This window comes from Lepus europaeus, chromosome 15, assembly GCF_033115175.1.
Source record: "Lepus europaeus isolate LE1 chromosome 15, mLepTim1.pri, whole genome shotgun sequence".
Classification (NCBI taxonomy): Eukaryota; Metazoa; Chordata; class Mammalia; order Lagomorpha; family Leporidae; genus Lepus; species Lepus europaeus.
The window spans coordinates 31,764,015-31,777,057 of NC_084841.1; the positions used below are offsets into that span (position 1 = coordinate 31,764,015).

The window sequence follows — 13,043 nt, forward strand, 5'->3', positions numbered from 1 at the left end:
ATACTGAGACCCAACCCCAATGTGGGCCTTTGGGAGGCCTTTTGGGTGGAGCCCTCACGAATGGGATTCGTGTCCTCATAAAACAGCTTGTTTGCTCCCTCCGGGATACAGCAGGTGGCACCACTTGTAGGAATCAGAGAGCAAGCCCTCACCAGACGTGACATCTGCTGGCCTCTTAATCTTGTACTTCCCAGCCCCTAGACCTGAAAAAAGGCACATTTTTGCTATTTATAGGCCAATTTCATGTGCTTTGTTAAAGCAGCCCAATCTAAGATACTCCTAAAAAAGTCACTGAACCCATTAGCTATTTAGAAGAGTACTATCCCACCATGTACCATTCCCCTAGCATTGTTCAGACTTAATCTTCTTGGCTGCCTAACATCCCAGCTAACATTCAGAAGCTTTTAGACCAATAGCCTTTTATAATGACAACAGTAACAGCTACTTTTTACTGTTGTATAAGGTGCCAAGATTTTATACAAATGATACCAATAACTCTAGATAATACACCATTGCTTTCTCTTGAGCCATATTGCTGCTGTTAACATGGTGGTAGCTGATGGGCTTAAAACGGGGATGAAGGGTGGCCTGGAAGAAGCAGTAACAGATGTTTGCCTGTCCTGCGAAGGGTGTGTGTACGTGAAAGTTTCCAGTAGAAAAATTAGCTGAGGGGCCAGCATTGTGGTGTCCTGGGTAAAGCCACCACCTGTGATTCCAGCATTACATGGACACGGATTTGAGCCCCAGCTGCTCCTCTTCCAATGCAGCTCCCGGCTAATGTGCCTGGGAAAGCAGTGCAGGATGGCCCAAGAGCTTGAACCCTTGCACCCTTGTGGGAGACACAGATGAAGCTCTTGGCTCCTGATTTCAGCCTGGCCTAGCCCCAGCTGTTGTGGCCATTTGGGGAGTGAACCAGCAGATAGAAGATCTCTATCTCCCTCTCTGTGTGACTCTATCTTTCAATTAAATGACTCTTAAAAAAATTTGCTTAGCTTACTCTTTGATCCAGCATTTTAGGTGGTTTTTCATAAATAACTATTGAGAGACTAACTCAGGAGCTGCTACCATGGGGTCCCACGACACAAAGGGCCTTAGAGGGCAGACAACGGTATAAAGCCGGGTAAGGACATTGACCTGTGCCTAGAACACTGATTGGTTGACAAGGGTGTGTCGGTGCTCATAGGACCACTGTCCCCCAGTGTCCCTTTCCTTGAATTGGGGGAACACTTCATTTAAGCTGCACCTACTTTCTCCAAAAAATCAGCCGAGCTGAGCCCTGTGGTGCCTCGTGGCCAGGAGGTCCTGGTCTCTGGCAAGGATTTGTGATTTTCCTTTGGTTTAAGCTTAGAGACGTTCTCCTGTGTGCCCATCGCGGCTGGGCAGTTTCTGGTGTCTCAATGGTGCACCCTGCTGGAAGTGCTGTGCTCTGCCAGAAATGCCGTCTGTGGAGAGCTGAGCCATCCACAGTGAGCCTGGACTGAGCGCCATTGCCAGCAGTTATCTGACCCCAGGGCTCAGCTCAGCTCTTGTCGGACATTTGTAGTGCACAAGGGGCGGGCCACAGGAGTCTCAGCTGTTATCCTAAGAATGGCCCCTTGTGCCAGGTGCTGCACATCAAAAACTCTCCACCGTGGATTAAGAGCAGAGTCAGCCCTCACGTGCATTTAGCAAATAGGGATTCTTTCTGATCCACTCGGAGCTTTGAAGGGCAGGGGACCAGATGGATGCTGAGCTCTCGGGCAAAGTTAAGGCCCTGTGGGACCTGGGCACTTTTATCTTTAAAGGGCAATCTCCATATCACATCTCATGTATTAAAAGGCACTCCGTATCCTTTTTCTTTGCTGTTCAAAACACTTGGCAATTACTTCTAAACTTTATTTTTGAAATTATTTGCCTGCAAATATTTTATTTACTGTTATTTCTCCAATCACATGCATTTCTGTGAATTTTTGTGATATGCGAAAAGCAAAATTTATAAATGAAGAAAATGTTTAACATTATTATCTAATGAAGTTGTCATGATAAATGTTGATGTTTAAACGTACTTTGATTTTACACTAACTTTAAAGACTTTTGTTATTTTTTTTCCAAAGTTCTCTGACCTTTTCAAAAACTGAGGCCCTGAATCCTTCCCACGAATAAAATTGTACAGCCAGTTTGTTTTAATCTGAGAGACAGACATCTTCCATCTGCAGGTTCATTCCCACTATGCCCTCAATAGCTAGAACTGGGCCAGACCCAAGGTGGGAGCCCGGAACTCAATCTAGGTCTCCCATCTGGATGGCAGGGACTGACTACCGGAGCTATGACTGTTGCCTCCCAGGGTCTGCAAGCGCCGAGCCGGAGTCAGAACTGGAACCCAGGCATTCTGAGATGGAGTGCAGGTGTCCAGATGGGCAGCTTACCTGCTGGCCAAACACCTGCTCTTCTACAGTCCACCGTAGACATCCTCTTAGGCGGGTAGTCTTACCCGGCTCCTTTAACTCATCAGTCTTGTTTTGCACCACATAAAATTGTTTTTTGGTTAAAATATGATCAAATGGAGGAAATATGGCATGATTTAACCTAATAGTTTGGCTTACAAATATAACACATTTTGCCCCTTGAGCATGCAGAGGTAAATTGGAGCAACAAGAGTAATAAGAGCAGGGTGTTGTGCATGTGGTAGGTGCTCAGTGTAAATATTTGCTGAATGAATATGTGCACATGCACATGAGTTACCAAACCAAACACAACGACAGAAGAGCTAAATTGCACAGTCCAGAATTGTGGTCACGGAACTTGTGGAATACATTCATCATGCAAAACAGTTTGGCAATTACTTTAAAGTCTTCTAAACCAACAATCTGTGTTGAATTTAATTTTGTTTTATTAGCAAGAGGCTGGCATTGGCTGTGGGAGAAAACACTTCTGGCACAGCTCATGGCTGTCTCTTCATTAAATAAAAATGGAAACATTACAGGGGTTTATGGGGAAAAACAGGCATCGCAGACCGGAGAGAGAGGAGGCTTCAGAGGTTGGTAGGGTTTTCATGAAACATGTTGCTTTTCATGTGCCAGCAAGGACTATCTCCAGGCAGGGCAGGATCTTACATTGGAAGGTCCTGGTGTTCTTTTTCTTCCATTTGAGCCCAGGGAACTCAACAGTTGCATTTTGGGGGGTGGGGGGTGGGGACTGGCAATCCTACAGAAAAAAAAGATTATCAAATCTTAATAATTCATAGGACTGCCGTATTGGGTCCAGCCGCTCTCCCTATCGCATCATGATGTGCCACACTGCTGGGACTAGGATGAGGTTTAAGATATAATGTGCATATCTGTCCTAGAGGAGCATCCATCTTGTGCAGGGACAGTCACTGTGATGAGGGCTGGAAAAGTGTGAGGGGAGCATTGGGGAGAGAGCTGATGGCTGGAGAAACTAGAGGGGGCTTCAGCAGAGAGGCTAACTGGCCTGAGTTTAGAATAGAGATTTTTTCTTTTCTTCATCTTTTTTTTAAAAGAATTATTTATTTATTTGAAAGGCATAGTTAGAAAGAAGAGAGAGAGAGAGATCTTCCATCTATCAGTTCACTCCTCAAATGGCCACAATGGCCAGAGCTGGGCTGATGTGAAGTCAGAAGCCAGGAGCCAGGAATTTCTTCTGGGTCTCCCTCATGGTTGCATGGGCCCAAGAATTTAGGACATCTGCTGCTACTTTCCTAGGCACATTAGCAGGGAGCTGGATCAGAAGTGCAGCAGCTGGGATTCGAACTGGTGCCCATATGGGATGTCAGTGCTGCAGGTGGTGGCTTCGCCTGCTATGCCACAGCACCAGCCCCTAGAACAGTTTTTGAACTGTGGATATAGATTATAATAACCAGTGGATAAAAAAACAAGAATCATGTTCAGGTAGGATCCACCAGAGGTTATGGTTTCATTACCCTAAGATAGACACCTATTTGTTTTATTTTGTCTTATCTGTTATGCTTCTCCTTCACCCCCATTTTTAAGAAGAAGCTGTCCAGGTAAATCTAGTGAGAAATTGGGTTGGGGTACCTTGGTAGAGAAGGCACACTAGGCAAACGAAGGAGGGTGAAGTTGGGTTGGCTGTGGGAGGAGAGAGTTGGAATCACAAGAGGCTAAGGAAGTGGTATGGGTTCTAATCAATTCCATCCAACGAACAGATGAAACAGATTTTGTCTTAGAAATGAGTCTATAGTCATTGCTCCTTGTAAAAACTAACATGGTTCCAAATAATTGGTTTTAAAATATAATGTAGAATCTTAGTTTTCTTCCACACCAGTGAAGCTAAAAATGCAAATTTAGTAAATATTAATTATGTAAATTTTTAAAAAATTTAACAGCAGGCAATATTTTTGCTGGTACATGCATATTTAATATCAGTACAAAGTATGGACTGCAGGGATACACATCAAGTTACTGAAAAGAATTGTATCTGAGAAGTAGAGAATAGCAGCAGCAGAGCTATTTTGGGGGTGAGAGGATGCGGTGCTAAGTCCTCTACTGGATCTATTGTTGCTTTTTAAAAAAGGGGTGGGGGGGGGCAGCTCTGTGGTACAGTGGGCTACAGCCCCAGCCTGAAGTGCCGGCCTCCCATATGGGCACTGGTTCGAGTCCCGGTTTCTCAACTTCTGACCCAGCTCTCTGCTAATGTGCCTGAGATAACAGCAGAGGATGGCCCGAGCCGTTGGGTCCCTGTATCCATGTGGGACATCCGGAGGAAACTCCTGGCTCCTGGCTTTGGATTGGCTCTTCTCTGGCCGATGCAGCCATTGAGAAGTGAACCAGTGGATGGAAGACCTCTCTCTCTCTCTCTCTCTCTCTCTCTACTTCTCTCTGTAACTCTGTCTTTCAAATAAATAAAATAAAATCTTTTTTAAAAAGGGGGAGTTCTGGGCTAAATATAGGATGCCTAAATCTATACCTGTGTATGTATAAACACATGCATATGCAAAATATATACTATTTACATATATATATATATACACATAGGACATATGTCAGGGTTTTTTTTGGACAGGCAGAGTTAGACACACACACACACACACACACAGAGAGAGAGAGAGAAAGGTCTTCCTTCCATTGCTTCACCCCCCAAAAGGCTGCTGTGGCCAGCACACTGCACCGATCCAAAGCCAGGAACCAGGTGCTTCCTCCTAGTCTCCTATGTGGGTGCAGGGCCCAAGCACTTGGGCCATCCTCCACTGCCCTCCTGGGCCGCAGCAGAGAGCTGGACTGGAAGAGGAGCAACCGGGACAGAATCTGGCGCCCCAACCGGGACTAGAACCCTGTGTGCTGGGGCCGCAGGTGGAGGATTAGCCAAGTGAGCCGTGGCGCTGGCCTATTCAGCATTTCTTAATTCTAGTTTTTTTATTTGTATAAGCTTACATATATTTTTAAAAAAGATTTGTTCATTTGAAAGAGTTACAGAGATCTCCCATGTGTTGGTTCACTCCACCAGTGGCCATAATGGCCAGCAGTGGGCCAAGCCAAAGCCAGGAGCCAGGAGACAGGAGTTTCTTCCAGGTCTCCCTCGTGGCTGCAGGGGCCCAAGCACTTGGGCCACCCTCCACTGCTTTTTCTAGGTCATTAGCAGGGATCTGGAAAGGAAGTGGAGTATCTGGGACATGAACCCATGACCATTTAGAAACTGGTGTTGTAGGCAATGACTTTACCTGCTACATTACAAAGCCAGTCCTCATAAGTATTTTTATAATTAGAAAGTAATGTAGGGGCCAGCGCCATGGCATAGTGGGTAAAGGCATCCCATATGGGCACCCTTGTAAGTCCTGGCTGCTCCGACTCTGATCCAGCTCTCTGCTATGGCCTGGGATAGCAGTGAAAGATGGCCCAAGTCCTTGGGCCCCTGCACCTGCGTGGGATATCTGGAAGAAGCTCCTGGCTCCGGATTGGCACAGCTCTGGCCATTGTGGCCAATTAGAGAGTGAACCAGCGGATGGAAGACTTCTCTCTCTGCCTCTGCCTCCCTGTAATTCTGACTTTCAAATAAACAAATAAATCTTTAAAAAAGTAATGTAATTATAATGTATTACATGACTATAGTTCTATTTAAAAATAAAAGATATTAAAATGACACCTGAAAGTAGATGTATCGGGGCAGTGCTGTGGCATAGCGGGTAAGGCTGCTGCTTGCAGAGCCGGCATCCCATAGGGGCGCCAGTTTGAGTCCTGGCTGCTCCACTTCCGATCCAGCTCTCTGCTATGGCCTGGGGAAGTGGTAGAAAATAGCTCAAGCGCTTGAACCCCTGCACCTGTGTGAGAGAACCAGAAGAAGCCCCTGGCTCCTGGCTTCAGATCGGCACAGTTCCGGCCATTGCAGCCAATTGGGGAGTGAACTAGTGGATGGAAGATCTAGCTCTCTCTCTGCCTTTCCTTCTTTCTTTGTCTAACTCTTTCAATAAATAAATAAATTAAAAAAAAAAAGAAAGTAGATGTATCCATTTTCCCTACTCACTCAAGTTTGATCTTTTGTTTTCACAGGTAATCTAGCAAGTCAGTACAAATTAATGCAAGAGCTAGTTTTCAAATTAAATAACCCACGTGCATGCTTTTGTCCTTACTAACATCAAATGAGTTGTTCTCACCTTAAGCCAGTCTTCGTTTGGAGATTTCACAGGCAATCCCCTTGAACATAAATGGGCAGGTACACAAACACCGGCCATCCATCAGAAGCACAGTGCCTCCATTTTGGCAGGGGGAACACTTTCTTGTGCTGAATTCATTGATGTAATCTTCAATTCCTCTCTCCAGATTCTGTCTCTTTTGGTGTGCATCTTTTATTTTCACAGGAATCAGATTATATATAGGGGACAGCTGCAAGAAAGCAAAGCATTTAATTTTAGGTCTTTCTCTACTGATGGAGCTTGTAAAATGCTCTTTCTCAATCATTTATTAGTTGATTTACAAATTCACCAAAGGCTTATTGAATGCTTCATATTGGCTGATATGATGTTATGTTTTAAGACTACATCTGTCATCACTTTGTTACCAAAGTCATGGTGTCTGCTATCATGGAGGTCATGATTATGGAAGGAAGGGGACTGATATTGATAAAACAATCACAGAGACAGCTTTAAGGTGGAAACTGTTATACATGAGGTCAGTGACAGGTGTATGTGCGTTTAAAACGAATAACTGCAGGATATGAGCTTTTCGCTAGATAATTTATTGATATATTATTTTGTGATTGCCATGCTCAGCGTCAGGCAGGACTTGAGAACACTAGACTTCAAGTGAACATGTGACTTTGAACAGTAAAGTCATCAAGGATGACTACAACAGACTAAAGACTGACGTAGGGTCTATTCCTCTCTCCTGGACAGAAGGATCAGGACTCTTCTATCACTCTCGGGAACAGGAAGGTACTTCCCAGAACCCCATTCAACAAAGGCATGAGGATGAATTTTCCTGCAGCAGGGAAGAATGCAAGAAGACTATCCCAGTCATATATTGCAGAATCTAAGAAGTTTCCATATGGAGGCAGGGATGGGAAAATGAATTCTTGTAAGGTAAGGAAAAAGGTCAGGAGGTCTATTGTACAATGTGGTACAAAATAAAATAAAAACTTCCATGTATTGGAGGGATTATAAAATATAGACAACCTTGTGTGACAGTTGTGCCTCAATTAATGATGAGGATACATTCTGAGAAATGTGTTGTTAGGGGACATTGTCGTTGTGCAAACATCATAGACCACACCTACAAAAGCCTAGATGGATAACCTACCACACACCTAGGCTATAGGGCATAGCCTGGTGTTCCTAGGCTATCTGAACTGGATGTTCCTGTATTGAGTACTGTGGGAACTGTAACATAGTGACATTTGTGTATCTAAATATAGAAAAGAGTAGAGTTCAAAGACAAGGAGATAGGAACTTTTCAGCTCTGTTATAATCTTATGACACTGCTGCCGTGTATGTATTCTGTCATTGACCAAAATATCACTATGCAGCAAGTGACTGCAGATATCCACTCAACTTAAGCAAACTGTACTGTGTGACCATACGGAGTTGTTTGGATAAACTGCTAGCAGCAGAAGCTCTTTGGTAGCATAGTACATTGAAACAAGAGACTACAAAACTTAAAAGAAATAGGAATCAAGAGAGTTGAGATAACAAATTCTTGCAGAAGGAGAATGATGGGTTAAATCATGTGAATGAACCTTTCTGTAAGGACAATGAGAAAAGCTGAACAAAATAACCCCCAAATTAAGAATCGCTTGAAGGCTCTGGAGAATAAAATAATACAAAATTATTGGGCTAAGATCTGAGTGGAAGTAGACATCCACAGAGATGAGACCATGTTTTAGGGCTACCAGTCCCTTTGAAATACTTCTTAAATCAAGAAAAGGTAGCTGGGACAAGTGTTTGATCTCAGGGTTAAGATACCTCTTGGGAGTCAGCGTTGTCACTGGCATCCCATATCAGAGTGTCAGTTCAAGTACTGGCTGCTCTGCTCTGATCCAGTTCTCACCTTCCGTACCTGGAAAAACCCAAATACTTGGGCTGCTATCGTCCACGTGGGAGACCCTGGCACCTGGCTTCAGCCTGGCCCAGCCCTGGTAGTTGTGGCCATCTGGGGAGTACATCAGTGGATGGAAGATCTCTCTCTGTCTCTCTGTGACTATTTTAAAATTTACTTTATATGAGTGAGGCTGAAAATCATTCCATTAAATTATTATTTATAGCCTTTGACTACATTCCTGCTGAACTAAGTTTTTACTTTTTATTCGTTTAACAATTTAGTGGAACATTAAGCCTTTGGCTATAATGTAAATTAAAAATGTGTTATCACAAAAATAAAAAAATATAATAAAACAAGTATTTTTGAAAAATGCCTCTTGGGATGGCCACATCTCATGAGGAATGCCTGGTTCTGGCTCCTGATTCCAGCTTCCTGTTAATGTATACCCTGGAAAGATGTAGGTCATGACGGCCCAAGTAGCTGGGTCTCTGCCACCCAGGTGGATGAGCTGGATCGAGTTCTTGGCTCCTGACTTCTGTCTGGCTCAGTTCTGTGGGCATTTGGGGGAGCAGACCAGTGTTTGGGAGCTCTGTCTCTCTGCCTCTCAAATACATAAATAAAAATATTTTGAAATCCCTTCAAAGTTTGCTCATAATATGCATTTTCATGAACTTTGGGAAGATGCTTCATTTGTATGGATTCCAAAAAGTTTTTGCAACCACATAACCCATCTTTCATTCCATGTTTTTCCCACAAATATTTTGAAATGCTCTCATATTTTCTTTTGGGAAAGCAAAAATCATTCTAGGCATAAAGCTAACTCCTATAAGAATTTTTTCATTACAGTATTCAGCCTATAACAAAAATAACTGGTATTATTGGCATATATTATGGCATATGACCATTAGAAATGATAGAAAATAGAAACAGCTTTGAGGGTTCCCAACAACTGAGTTATCAGACTTTCAGTAGACTTTGAAATAACTACTTTTGCATAAGCAATGGAATAAGAGGTAAGACTAAAATCTTAGTAGAAAATGAGAAATTAACAACTGTCTTTGAGAAAGAAGAAATTATACCAACATATATAAATTAATGGATTAAATAGCAGATGTGATACAGCAGAAGCAATTTATATAGAAGAATATAATGTTTGAGGGTAGACTGGGATAAATAAAAGATGACTACTATGAATCAATGTACCATTGTGAAGTTATCAATATACCAAGACGACATAAGTGTGTATACACCAAATGACAAAACTTCAAAATATGTCTTAGAACTGACAGAAATGAACTGAGAAATAAAAATGTGTGTAAGAGATTTCAATGTTCCACTCTCTTTAATTGAAAGAGCAAATGCAATGAAAATCAGTATAAGGAAGTGTTGGCAGTGACACCAACCAATTGGCATGCCTAACATTTATGGAACGTCTCCCCCAACACTAGTGTCTCAATAAACAGAGTAACTGATATGATACCAAGTATGTTCTCAGACCAAAGAGAATTAATACAAATCAATAACAGAAAACCACTTAGAAAATTCTCAAATTTGTAGAAATTGGTTTATTTTTAAATAACCCAGTATCAAAGAGGAAGTCACAAAGGGAATTAGAAAAAATTTAAATTGAATGTAAATGTAAATGGAAACACAAGATATCAAAACTTGTGGAATACAGTTAACGAAGTACTTAAAGTTATGACATTAAATGTCTATATTATATAAGAATCCAACTTAGCAAATTAGAAACAGAAGAAAAAAATAAAACCCAAAGCAGAAAATAGAGATGAGAACAGAAATCAATGAAATTGAAAGAAAAAAATGAGAAAAATCAATAAAACCAAAAGTTACTTCACTTAGATGATCAATAAAATTGCTTAATCACTAGCTGAAGTATTGAAACACAAAACAAAAGAGAAGATTCAAATTAATATATCAGGAATGAAAGAAGTAATGTCCTACAGAATTTACAGACAAAAATTCAGATAATGAAATGGGCAAATTTCTTGAATGACACAAATTACACAAATGAGAAAAAAATTGCATAATCTGAACTGTCCTGTGTCTATTTTAAGCACTGAATTATAATTTAAAACCTTTGAACAAGGAAGGCCCAGATGGCCTCACTACATTTAAGGAATAAATAATACCAATTTTACAGAAACTCTCCCACAACAGAGAATAGAAATAATCATTGCCAAAAACATTTTAGGAGGTCAGCATTACTTTGATAGGAAACCAAATAAAGACATTTCAGAAAAGACAGCTAGAAACCAATATTCCTCAGGGACATACATGAAAATACCTCAACCTAACAATTCCTAGTGGAATACAACCTGGCTTAAATGCCACATTTGATCAATATTAATGAGTCAGTGCACATTATAACTGATTAAAGATGGAGATCATGATAATTTTAAGGAAGGAAAATCCTTTGACAAAATTCAAAATCTATTAATGACAAAAATTCTGACTGAACTAGGCAATAAAGGGTATTTCCACAACCTGATAAAAGGTATTTCTGTAAAACTTACATCTGACATCATACCTAATAGAGAAAGACTAAAGGCTTTGCTCTCATGCACAAGAAATATTTGCATAAGGACATATTTGCTTTCACCACTCCCATTCAACATACTGGAGATCCTGGACAATCCAATGAGGCAAGAAAATGAAATCAAGGACACAGAAATAACTTGGCCATGTCTTATATAACTTTATATGTAACCATATCCTGTATGACCAGCCCATCCTTCTTCTAGAGAAATGAAAAATATGTTCATACGAACTCTAGTGTTCAAATGTTTCTCCTAATATTATTCACAATCACCACAGAAACTAGAAACAACTCAGCTATCCATCAGGGAATGACTAGGTTAATCAGCTGCTGCATCTGTACCATGGAATCTACATCATATTTAGCAACAGAGAAGGAATGAACTAGTCATCCATGTGACAATGTGGGTGAATTACAGGTGCATCATGTAAAGTGAAATAAGCCATGCTCTAAAGGCTATGCTATTGTATTTGTGTGACAATTCTGCAAAGGCAAAATTATAGGGACAGGAAGAAGATCACTGGTAGCTCAGAAAAGGTGGTTAGAAGGAGGGTGTGACTAAACATGGATGTGAGAGAATTGCCTATGTGGTAGAAATGTTTTGTATGTTGATTTTCATTGCGGTTTCTTATCTGTGTGTGTTTGCCAAACCCTGTACACTAAATAAGGGTAAATTTTACTACTTGGAAATTGTAACTATTTTTAAATATCTTATTACATTAAAATCTGCCAACATGGTGCTGATTCAAAAACAAAACATTACATCATTTACCCTGTATTTGCTAGATGTTACCCTGGTGACTGGAAAGATATTTTCTAAAATATTGTAGAAAAGTAAAACCAAACCCTAAAGCTTCTGGGTGCTGTACAGCAAAGACTCTTCAAGGCCTTGAGGTATGAGACTTTAAATAGCACATAGAAAGCACTAACTATAATGGATATAGATACACTTGAGAATGTTAAAGTAAGAAGCCATCTACATCACAACTCATGCAACACACACCAAGAAATACCTAAGAGCACTTCTGTAGTATTATTGTCAAAAAATGTATAACCTCATTCTACTTAAAACCTAAGTTGGGAGACTGACAGGTCCTGGTCAAGGGTGTCAAGGTCATGAGAGATGAGGAAAGTCTGAGGCACGGCCACAGACTGGAGGAGGTGAAGGATAACGGACAACTAAATGCATATGCAGCTTTGGGTCAGACCCTGGAACAGGAAAACAGACAGTAAGGGAAAACCTGTGGAATTTGAGGGAGGGCCACTGTTCAGCTAAGTAGGCAGTGCTATTTTTATGATTTTGATTAGGAATTATTAGGTGAAGCATACATGTGAATTCTCTGCTAGTTTTGCAATATTACTGTCTATTCCAGTTGTGCAGTTTTACTGTGTCTCAAGTTATTTCAAAATAAAAAATACAAGAGATGAATCTTTTATGAAAATGTCATTAAGAGGGTGAAAATCCTTAAGTACGAGAATATATTCGCAACACTTAAGTTAAAATAGGCTCATACCCAGAATATAAAACAAAGTTCTATAATTGTCTACTGGTGTGCTCTTTCATGAATTAGTATACAGGATTCAGATTTCAACTATGACATTTCTCTGAAAGAAAGACACCTCTTACCGACACTGCCACATTGACACAAACAACATAAACATGGGGGATAGTTATTTTGATTTTTTGAGAAAAGAAATCTGTCTTGTTTTACCCTTCAAAGGAAAGCCAAGGCCAGATAATCTGAGATACAAGAGTACAGAGTCATGGAGGAAATACAGTCTGGATAAATGGACAGTGTTCAAAGAGATACACATGAAGGACTTGCATTGGCAATATTTTCAGAGGAGCCTCAAAAATGCCACCAGACAAAGAAGTTTCCTGAAGAGCCACATCTTTCTCTGATGATCTTTGGCTTTCAACTGAGTAACACAACTGCTTTTTCTCCCATACAAACTAACTCTTTAACCTTTCTGTGATTTGTAGTTATATTTTCAGTGGATAT

General features: G+C 40.9%; 1 protein-coding gene across 2 annotated transcripts in view; it reads right to left on the reverse strand.

The window, feature by feature from the left end:
* Positions 1 to 2,851: 2,851 nt before the first annotated feature.
* The window catches only part of C9 (complement C9), a 56,390-nt gene continuing 46,198 nt past the window's right edge, over positions 2,852 to 13,043 (reverse strand). For both annotated transcript variants that reach the window (XM_062211973.1, XM_062211974.1), the window contains exons 10-11: positions 6,605 to 6,833; positions 2,852 to 3,183 (exon numbers count right to left, since the gene is read on the reverse strand). In XM_062211973.1, the coding sequence (XP_062067957.1) occupies positions 6,606 to 6,833 (228 nt within the window). In that variant the 3' untranslated portion in view covers positions 2,852 to 3,183; position 6,605. The remainder of the gene's footprint in view (positions 3,184 to 6,604; positions 6,834 to 13,043) is intronic.